This window comes from Carcharodon carcharias, chromosome 18 (assembly GCF_017639515.1).
Source record: "Carcharodon carcharias isolate sCarCar2 chromosome 18, sCarCar2.pri, whole genome shotgun sequence".
Lineage (NCBI taxonomy): Eukaryota > Metazoa > Chordata > Chondrichthyes > Lamniformes > Lamnidae > Carcharodon > Carcharodon carcharias.
In genome coordinates, this window is record NC_054484.1 from 76,577,396 (window position 1) to 76,588,146 (window position 10,751).

General features: G+C 42.5%; 1 protein-coding gene across 2 annotated transcripts in view; it reads left to right on the forward strand.

Annotated features, from left to right (window-relative positions):
• The window catches only part of ttf2 (transcription termination factor, RNA polymerase II), a 76,515-nt gene extending 72,132 nt beyond the window's left edge, over positions 1–4,383 (forward strand). For both annotated transcript variants that reach the window (XM_041211826.1, XM_041211827.1), the window contains exons 21-23: positions 579–661; positions 1,756–1,830; positions 3,742–4,383. In XM_041211826.1, the coding sequence (XP_041067760.1) occupies positions 579–661; positions 1,756–1,830; positions 3,742–3,886 (303 nt within the window). In that variant the 3' untranslated portion in view covers positions 3,887–4,383. The remainder of the gene's footprint in view (positions 1–578; positions 662–1,755; positions 1,831–3,741) is intronic.
• The last annotated feature ends 6,368 nt before the right edge of the window (positions 4,384–10,751 follow it).

Sequence of the window (10,751 nt, forward strand, 5' to 3'; positions counted from 1 at the left end):
TTGTCTCGTGAGAAAGAACCACAGATCCAAAATACTAAGGGGGATTTATTTTCTTTCCAATTTTCTTCTGTGAAGATACTAATAGGTGATGACTTGATTGTTGACATCCCTCTAGTACCTTAAAATTTGTGAACTTTGAGTGAAAGTTAGGCTTGGTTTGACTTTGGTATGTGCATCTTCCTTCCCCTTATCTCCTGGCAAATAGCTTTCTAAATACTGACAGTATCACCTTGCGTATGAAGAATGGATGCTTGGCTGCGAGTCTAGAATGCTGCTGGTACCCATAGCACCATGCCCAGCATGAGAGGTGGAAAGAAAATTGGACAAAAGAAAATCTTTACATTTTACACAGTGGATTGCATGCAGTGGTTTATTTATCAGGAAGTTCAACAATGGGACACATTAGTATTAAAAATATAATAAATGTTCAGCCTGATGACCGGGAATTCTACTCATATGGTCAAATATACTTGGTTCAATCCTTCATTTAAACCTGAGTGTCCAGTAATGTCTCATTTCTAAGACTTGATTATCTTGGGAATTCTTCCTTTCTAAAATCTTTCTCTCTCTTACCACAGGTCATATTGGTCTCTCTCTGTGCTGGGGGTGTGGGTTTGAATCTCATTGGAGGCAACCACCTTTTCCTGTTAGATATGCACTGGTAAGATTAAGGACCAGCTGTCCTGCAGATAGTTACGGACTGTATCAAAATGGGATAATGGAAGGACACATTCCTAGCTGCTATGTACACATGGATGATTTTACACTACGGCTTATAAAAGACCACCTGATTTCAAATATTTTGATTATCAATTTATTAATTCCTATTAACATCACAACACTTCAGATTTATAGCTGACAATAATGGCGTGATTTATAGAAATCATTAGACCTAAATGACCAGATATTTGGGTATCTCACTTCAGTTTCATTAGCTCATCATCGATCAATGCTTTCCTTTGCCGTATGCTTTCTAAAGATGGCATTTAAGGAGCTGAGCTTCTCACTTGTAACAACCACCTGGCTCTTGAATTATTGGGAATGTTTTTTTAATTTCATGTGTGCAGTTAGTTTTCACCTTATCTTTAGATTCTTTTTTTTACTTGTATTACTCCACTTACACCTGTTTCGATCACTGCCTCCTAACATCGTACAGGAGTACAAGCTCCTGGCCTCAATCAGTGCTGCTCTAATCACAAAATATTGACTCTCCTAGGTTCATTTGAAATGTTTTTCTTCACTTGGTAGCAAAACCATCTCTGATCATTGCTACTTCCCCCCCCCCCCCCCCCCCCCCCCCCACCACCCCCCCACCCCTGCTCCTCCTCTCATAGCTCAACTGAGATTGGGGAGTCTTAGTCAGCGACTTGTGCCCTAGTATTTCATAACAGGAAAGTGTTAATTAACCAAACTCAGAATATCTTATTAGCATAATTGAGACACCAATTTTAATGTATTGGTAATGTAGATTTATGAAAACACTAGTGGAATGTTGTACACTTCTAATGTGTTTTATGCATTTTTTAATTCAAACTCCTTTTCACTTTATTTGTCCTATGGTAGTACCTGCATGTGTTTTGCAGGAGGTGCTCACAGATTTACCACTTTGTCAAAAATATCCTGTTAAATCTAAAGCTGATATTGTATTAAAATTAATGGAGTCAACAGAATATATCGATTATTGAATTCTTTAATTAAATGTCCTTCTGTGCTCTGGACTGGTCAAATTCATGTAAGTACCTAATTTGTTTTCAGGAACCCAGCACTGGAGGAGCAGGCATCTGATCGAATTTATCGTGTAGGGCAAAGCAAGGATGTAACTGTGCACAGGTAACTGAGAAGACATCCATCCAAAAATCATACCCCAGACAAAGATTGTCACAAAACCCCTCCCAAATCTGTGTCGTCTTACCTATCGCAACAATTTAATGAATAGCCCGTTAATATACAAAGGCTGTTTCGATGGGGAAGTTCCTGGTAATATCAGGTTAATTTTACTTTAATTAAAAAGTCCTCTGTTTTGTGAAGAACCATTGAAAGTGGTTTCGATGGGTAAGATCCTGATTATGATACCCAGTAGGTTTCGCTCTAATTAAAAAGTTGTGTGGGATTAGCATTTGCAAGGAATGTGGGGGCACATTCAATCATAATGGCAACAAATCTGTAGGTATTATTTACAGTTCTACCATTTGTAGACTCATACTCATTGTATGGTCTGAAGGCTTTGTAAGCTGTCTCGTGACCCGTCTATTGAAAAAGTCACTCGGTGCATATGCCGGGGTTTCAATGTCCAGTAGGATGCTGGGAGGCAGAGTTTGGCCAATTTCTGAAAAATGTCCATCACAAACAACCTTTTCTTGCAGTACCTTGTTGGCTTCTTTTAGGTTGAATGCATTCTTGCTGAAGGGACCAACTGCAGTAATTAAAACTTCATGCGGGTGGTGTAGCAAAAGAAAGTAAGGAAATGGCAATTAAGGAAGAGATTAATAAGCCTGATATTCCAGAGAAACTCCTAATGAATCAAGGACTGGAATGTACTAAGTTAATGTAAGCAAGAAAACGCTATCAAAAAGAGTAGTGCCCTGAAAGACTGACAAATCCCCAGGACCTGATGAATTCAACCCATGGTTTTTAAAAGAAGTAGCTGGGGAAATTTCTGAAGCCTTAGCCATAATTTTTCAAAAGCCCTCTTAATTCTGGAACTGTCCTTTTAAGATTGGAAAAATCACAAATCTGACTTCCAATATTTAAGTAGGCAACAGGAGGTAACTATAGCAGTAGACAGGGGGATGTCTAAGCATGTAGCTTGAATGAACTTCCAGAAGATATTCTATAAAGTTCCATGTAAGGGAAGCAAATGGAACTGAAAGCAAATTATTGGTTTGGCTAGGAGATTAGTTAGGCAGTGGAAAATGGGTATGTTCTCAAATTGGAGGAAGTAACTAGTGCTGTCCTATAAGGATCTGTTCTGGGGCCTCAATGTTTCATCGTATTTGTTAATAATTTGGATATATAACCTTAAAATCAAAATTAGGCCTTTCGGGAGACAATTTAGGAAGCAACATCATTACACAAAGGGTGATAGAATTGTGGTGTTCTCTCTCACAAAGCAATAGATACTAGCACAGTTATTTAATTTTAAATCTGAGATCAACATTTTTGCTAGCTAAGGCAAATAAATAGAGTAGGACACATCAGCTATGAGCTCATTGCTTGGTGTAATATGCTCAAAGGGCCAAATAACTTGCTACTGTTCCTTTACAAATCATTCTCTTTGAAAATTAGAATACTAATTACATCTCTTGGATCAGTTTGTGCCAGAGTCATAAATCACATTAGTACCTGCGCTGTCAGTATCTTTTGAAAAGTTAATTTGAGTTCATATACAGACAGCTGTCTACCTCAGGGTCTCATGCCTTATTGAAAAGAATAGTGTGTGCGTTCCACGTCCGGTTGATAATCTGCTGTCCCTAAAAATATAGCATTCTATCTGGGTCAGAGTGTCCTTGAATCAATGTCAATTTACACCAGTTTCAGGTAGATCTAACCAATTATTGCAGCTGATATATGCTTTCTCCATCTAAACAATTGTGGGTGATACATTGCTGTAAAATACCTAATGCAGTGTAATTTTACAGCAAATTAGATTTTACAATAAGAGGCATTTGCTGCAATCAAATGGTGGTAAGGTTTTTTTAACAAAATTATTGCTTTGCTAAAGAAAATTATGTTTCCCTCCAGGTTTGTGTGTGAGGGCACTATTGAGGAGAAAATATTTGAGCTTCAGGAGAAGAAAAAGGAGCTCGCAAAGAAGGTGCTATCAGGAACTGGTGGATCCTTTACCAAGCTTGCACTGGCTGATCTTCGAATTCTGTTTGGTGTTTGAGTTTCAAAGGAAACACAGTCCTGCAATGTAATTATCAAACATTTTAATAAATCACCGTCAAAGCTCAAAGCATCTGTACATTTGAGAAACTGGAATTACTGGGTGTCAGAAACATTTATGTCTAACATCATGTGGATGTTCTCGAGTAATTATGGTGTAAGTTACAAAGCCTTTATAAGTTTATGGGTCATTTATGTATTTGGCATCAGTTTCTCTGTTGCAGGAATAAAATACAAAACTGCATCATCTCAATCTGAAGCCAAAGATTTGTTACATGATTTCTGTTATAAAACAAAAGGCTACTTTACTTCTATCAAAGGTGGGAAAGCAATTCCCAATGAAATTGAGGATTTAACTTTGTCAAAGTATATATGATTTCAGTTTGATCAGAACTTTGCTTTCTTAACTTGATACATTTTTTAAAGACTAAATGTAAGATGACAAATTTATCATTAAAGTAAATAATTTGACTCTTTTCTGCAAAATGCTTTGGAAAAGATGTTGTGGTCTGATTTTTTTCAATAACTGATCCATTTCACATGTGCGACATCATTTAAGAGGCAGAGCAATTCTTTAACCAATCGTGTATTTAGCAACAACTTATATTTATATACCGCTTTAACGTAGAGAAACATCCCAAGGCACTTCACAGAAGCATTATGAAACAAACAATGACATCAAGCCATGTAAGGAGATGTTGAATCAGATGAGCAGAAACTTGGTCAAAGTGGTAGGTTTTAAGAAGTATCAAAGGAGGAAAATGAGGTGGAGAGAGATGTAGGGAGCATGGGACCTAGGCAGCTGAAGGTACTGGTGGTGCAATTATGATTGAGAATGCACGAGAGGCCAGAATCAGAGGAGTGCAGACACCTCTGAGGGTTGTGGAGATTACAGAGATAAGGAGAGGCAAGACCATAGAGGGATTTGAAAACAAAGATGAGAATTTAAAAATCAAAACATTGCTTAACTGGGAACCAACTGATGGTCAACGAGTAGGGAAGTGATTGGGGAACAGGACTTCCTGCAAGTTAAGACATGGGCAGCAGTTTTGGATGTTCTCAAGTTCAAGAAGGGTAGCAGATGGAGACCAGTCGGGAGTAGTCAAGTCTAGAGATAATGAAGGCATGGATGAAGGTTTCAGCAGCAGATGAGTTGAAACGGGATGAAGTCAGGTGATGTTAACAGGTGGTTAAAAAGTGGTCTTGGAGATGACATGAATATGTCGTCAGAAACTCATCTTGGGATCACATGACTTCAACATTGGGACGCAATTGATAAATCATACAATGGGTTAATGTACTGCCTCCGAGGTGTGTGAGTTTGACGCCTATTCATTGCAGTAGAATTCTCCGTTGCTGATACAAGGATTCTTTGTGAAATGAGTAGGCAAGCTTGACGCATAGGCAATGCACCTGCAACGTTAGCCAAAAACTGCCAGCAATGCAACACAAATGAACAAGACAGAAAATTTAGTGCCAGATAACTGACTAATGAATTTTAAGGTTTTGGCATAGTGAGAGCACAAGCAATCACCAAAATGTAGTTTAAATCAAAATAATTGTGATTTGATGCAACCTGCATTGTGTGGACCCACCATGTGGCAAATGGAAGCTTGATTTATATTCTAATTAAAAATAAAATGTGTCGTGATACCTTGCCTTTGGCTACAAAGACTGAAGTAACCAATTACTTTAGTTTATAACTATGATAAAATCTTCTAAGTACAAACCAGAGAGATTCCAAGTGTTAAAGATCTCTCAGTTGTTTAAATTAGTGTTTTTCACATTGTTCTGTGTGAAGGACCTCTTCCAAATCTAGCAAACACTCCACAGGACCATGAGCCTTGAGTTTGGGTAGCAGATAACGTTTCCGAAGAAAACCAATGTTGTCCCAGTAGAAAACATTTCTATTAATATAAGACAAGGTATACATAAATCAACAAATGAGCAAGCTTGTGCGATTTCAGCTTTAAAAACAAAAAAACTGCGGATGCTGGAAATCCAAAACGAAAACAAAAACAATTACCTGGAAAAACTCAGCAGGTCTGGCAGCATCGGCGGAGAAGAAAAGAGTTGACGTTTCGAGTCCTCATGACCCTTTGACAGAACTTGAGTTCGAGTCCAAGAAAGAGTTGAAATATGAGCTGGTTTAAGGTGTGTGTGTGGGGGGCAGAGAGAGAGAGAGAGAAGTGGAGGGGGGGGTTGTGGTTGTAGGGACAAACAAGCAGTGATAGAAGCAGATCATCAAAAGATGTCAACAACAGTAGAACAAAAAAAACACATAGGTGTTAAAGTTGGTGATATTATCTAAACGAATGTGCTAATTAAGAATGGATGGCAGGGCACTCAAGGTATAGCTCTAGATGGGGTGGGGAGAGCATAAAAGATTTTTAAAAAAATTTTTAAATAATGGAAATAGGTGGGAAAAGGAAAATCTTCATAATTTATTGGAAAAAAAAGGAAGGGGGAAACAGAAAGGGGGTGGGGATGGGGGAGGGAGCTCACGACCTAAAGTTGTTGAATTTAATATTCACTCTGGAAGGCTGTAAAGTGCCTAGTCGGAAGACGAGGTGTTGTTCCTTCAGTTTGTGTTGGGCTTCACTGGAACAATGCAGCAAGCCAAGGACAGACATGTGGGCAAGAGAGCAGGGTGGAGTGTTAAAATGGCAAGCGACAGGGAGGTTTGGGTCATTCTTGCGGACAGACCGCAGGTGTTCTGCAAAGCGGTCGCCCAGTTTACGTTTGGTCTCTCCAATGTAGAGACCACATTGGGAGCAACGAATGCAGTAGCCTAAGTTGGGGGAAATGCAAGTGAAATGCTGCTTCACTTGAAAGGAATGTTTGGGTCCTTGGACGGTGAGGAGAGAGGAAGTGAAGGGGCAGGTGTTGCATCTTTTGCGTGGGCATGGGGTGGTGCCATAGGAGGGGGTTGAGGAGTAGGGGGTGATGGAGGAGTGGACCAGGGTGTCCCGGAGGGAGCGATCCCTACGGAATGCCGATAGGGGGGTTGAATGGAAGATGTGTTTGGTGGTGGCATCATGCTGGAGTTGGCGGAAATGGCGGAGGATGATCCTTTGAATGCGGAGGCTGGTGGGGTGATAAGTAAGGACAAGGGGGACCCTATCATGTTTCTGGGAGGGAGGAGAAGGCATGAGGGTGGATGCGCGGGAGATGGGCCGGACACGGTTGAGGGCTCTGTCAACGACTGTGGGTGGAAAACCTCGGTTAAGGAAGAAGGAGGACATGTCAGAGGAACTGTTTTTGAAGGTAGCATCATTGGAACAGATGCGACGGAGGCGAAGGAACTGAGAGAATGGGATGGAGTCCTTACAGGAAGCGGGGTGTGAGGAGCTGTAGACAAGATAGCTGTGGGAGTCGGTGGGTTTGTAATGGATATTGGTGGACAGTCTATCACCAGAGATTGTCATCAAACCCGCTGACAAGGGTGGTGCTGTTGTTGTCTGGCGCACTGACCTCTACCTCGCGGAGGCTGAGCGTCAATTCGCAGACACTTCCTCCTACCTTTCCCTGGACCATGACCCCACCACTGAACATCAAGCCATTGTTTCCAGGACTGTCACTGACCTCATCTCCTCTGGGGATCTCCCTCCCACAGCTTCCAACCTGATAGTCGCCCAACCTCGGACGGCCCGCTTCTATCTCCTACCCAAAATCCACAAACAGAACTGCCCCGGTAGACCGATCGTCTCAGCTTGCTGCTGCCCCACAGAACTCATTTCTCATTATCTTGACTCCCTTCTCTCTCCCCTTGTCCAGTCCCTTCCCACCTACATCCGTGATTCCTCTGTCACCTTACGTCACATCAACAATTTCCCGTTCCCTGGCCCCAACCGTTTCCTCTTCACCATGGACGTCCAATCCCTCTACACCTCCATCCCCCACCAGGATGGTCTGAGGGCCCTTAGCTTCTTCCTCGAACAGAGGCCCGAACAATCCCCATCCACCACTACTCTCCTCCGTCTGGCTGAACTTGTTCTCACGCTGAACAATTTCTCCTTCAACTCCTCTCACTTCCTCCAAATAAAAGGTGTGGCTATGGGTACCCGCATGGGCCCCAGCTATGCCTGTCTCTTTATGGGGTATGTGGAACATTCCTTGTTGCAGTCCTACTCCGGCCCCCTCCCACAACTCGTTCTCCGGTACATCGATGATTACTTCGGTGCCGCTTCATGCTCTCGTCAGGACTTGGAAAAATTTATTAATTTTGCTTCCAATCTCCACCCCTCCGTCATTTTCACGTGGTCCATCTCTGACACTTCCCTTCCCTTCCTTGACCTCTCTGTCTCAATCTCTGGTGATAGACTGTCCACCAATATCCATTACAAACCCACCGACTCCCACAGCTATCTCGACTACAGCTCCTCACACTCCGCTTCCTGTAAGGACTCCATCCCATTCTCTCAGTTCCTTCGCCTCCGTCGCATCTGTTCTGATGATGCTACCATCAAAAACAGTTCCTCTGACATGTCCTCCTTCTTCCTTAACCGAGGTTTTCCACCCACGGTCGTTGACAGGGCCCTCAACCGTGTCCGGCCCATCTCCCGCGCATCCGCCCTCACGCCTTCTCCTCCCTCCCAGAAACATGATAGGGTCCCCCTTGTCCTCACTTATCACCCCACCAGCCTCCGCATTCAAAGGATCGTCCTCCGCCATTTCCACCAACTCCAGCATGATGCCACCACCAAACACATCTTCCATTCACCCCCCCATCGGCATTCCATAGAGATCGCTCCCTCCGGAACACCCTGGTCCACTCCTCCATCACCCCCTAGTCCTCAACCCCCTCCTATGGCACCATCCCATGCCCACGCAAAAGATGCAACACCTGCCCCTTCACTTCCTCTCTCCTCACCGTCCAAGGACCCAAACACTCCTTTCAAGTGAAGCAGCATTTCACTTGCATTTCCCCCAACTTAGGCTACTGCATTCGTTGCTCCCAATGTGGTCTCCTCTACATTGGAGAGACCAAACGTAAACTGGGCGACCGCTTTGCAGAACACCTGCGGTCTGTCCGCAAGAATGACCCAAACCTCCCTGTCGCTTGCCATTTTAACACTCCACCCTGCTCTCTTGCCCACATGTCTGTCCTTGGCTTGCTGCATTGTTCCAGTGAAGCCCAACGCAAACTGGAGGAACAACACCTCATCTTCCGACTAGGCACTTTACAGCCTTCCGGACTGAATATTGAATTCAACAACTTTAGGTCGTGAGCTCCCTCCCCCATCCCCACCCCCTTTCTGTTTCCCCCTTCCTTTTTGTTTCCAATAAATTATAAAGATTTTCCTTTTCCCACCTATTTCCATTATTTTAAAAAAAACCCCACTAGAGCTATACCTTGAGTGCCCTACCATCCATTCTTAATTAGCACATTCATTTAGATAATATCACCAACTTTAACTTTAACACCTATGTGTTCTATTGTACTATTGTCTTTGACATCTTTTGATGATCTGCTTCTATCACTGCTTGTTTGTCCCTACAACCACACCGCCCCCCCCCCCCACCTCTCTCTCTCTATCTCTCCGCCCCCCACACACACACCTTAAACCAGCTTATATTTCAACTCTTTCTTGGACTCGAACTCAAGTTCTGTCGAAGGGCCATGAGGACTCGAAACGTCAACTCTTTTCTTCTCCGCCGATGCTGCCAGACCTGCTGAGTTTTTCCAGGTAATTCTGTTTTTGTTTTGGATTTCCAGCATCCGCAGTTTTTTTGTTTTTATCCCCACCATAGCTGTCTCACTGATTTAAACAAGATACCTTCTCGTTGCCCTCCAGCATTTGTGAAAATCCTTGCAAATTTCTAGTTAAAAACCTAACTGGATTCCAGTGTGTGGTGTTTCGGTTTCAATCTCCCTCTGTTCAGGCACAAAATATGATTTAAAAGCTTCAGTAAGACACACTCCAACAGAGACAGTTAGGCATCTAACAGGACAGGTCTTTGTGGGTCTTCAGCGTCTGAATCACCAGCCTGTCAATCTGGCTACAAGATTTACTGCTAAGAATCGGGTATAGGAAGAGGAAAAACTTGTGATGTTTTGGATCATTATCTTGAGTTGGTTTATGGAATAATATCATAAATTATATTAATCTGGGCATTCTGTGTAAGCCAAAATCCAGTGGTTCACACCATATGAAAAGTTTGTCTTTTTAGTTTGATTTGTATATACAGCATCTATCAACATGGTGATATTACACCTATGTGTTCTTTTGTTCTGCTGTCTGTGACATCTTTTGATGATCTGCTTCTATCACTGCTTTTGCCTACAACCACACCACCCCCCCTCCACTTCTCTCCCCCCACCCAACCCCACCCCCCACCACCTTAAACCAGCTTATATTTCACCCCTTCCTGGGATTCGCCTAGTTCTGTCGAAGGGTCATGAGAACTCGAAACGTCAACTCTTTTCTTCTCCGCCGATGCTGCCAGACCTGATGAGTTTTTCCAGGTAATTCTGTTTTTGCTTTGTATTTCCAGCATCCGCAGTTTTTTGTTTTTTTGTTTTTAATCTATCAACATGTTGGCTCAGTTTATAGATACAAATAGAACTGCAGGACTGAAAGTGACTTGAAATTGAGAACCAATTATGTTCTGTGTTGGCTCTGAATGGTTAGCCTTCAATGTAGTTGAACCCCCAGCTATAAATGATGTTCGAATTGACCGACTTACACACTAACATTATGTGGAATATGTTTATCAACATGTTACTCTAGAACCCATTTATTTTACTGTTTGGCTATCTATCCAACTTTCCATCGGCCCAGTTTTTTTGTCTAGACTGCTGGCCATCTCTGTTTTGTCTCAGTTACTTATTAGCTATCCCCGACAGCATGTTTCTGCCCGCT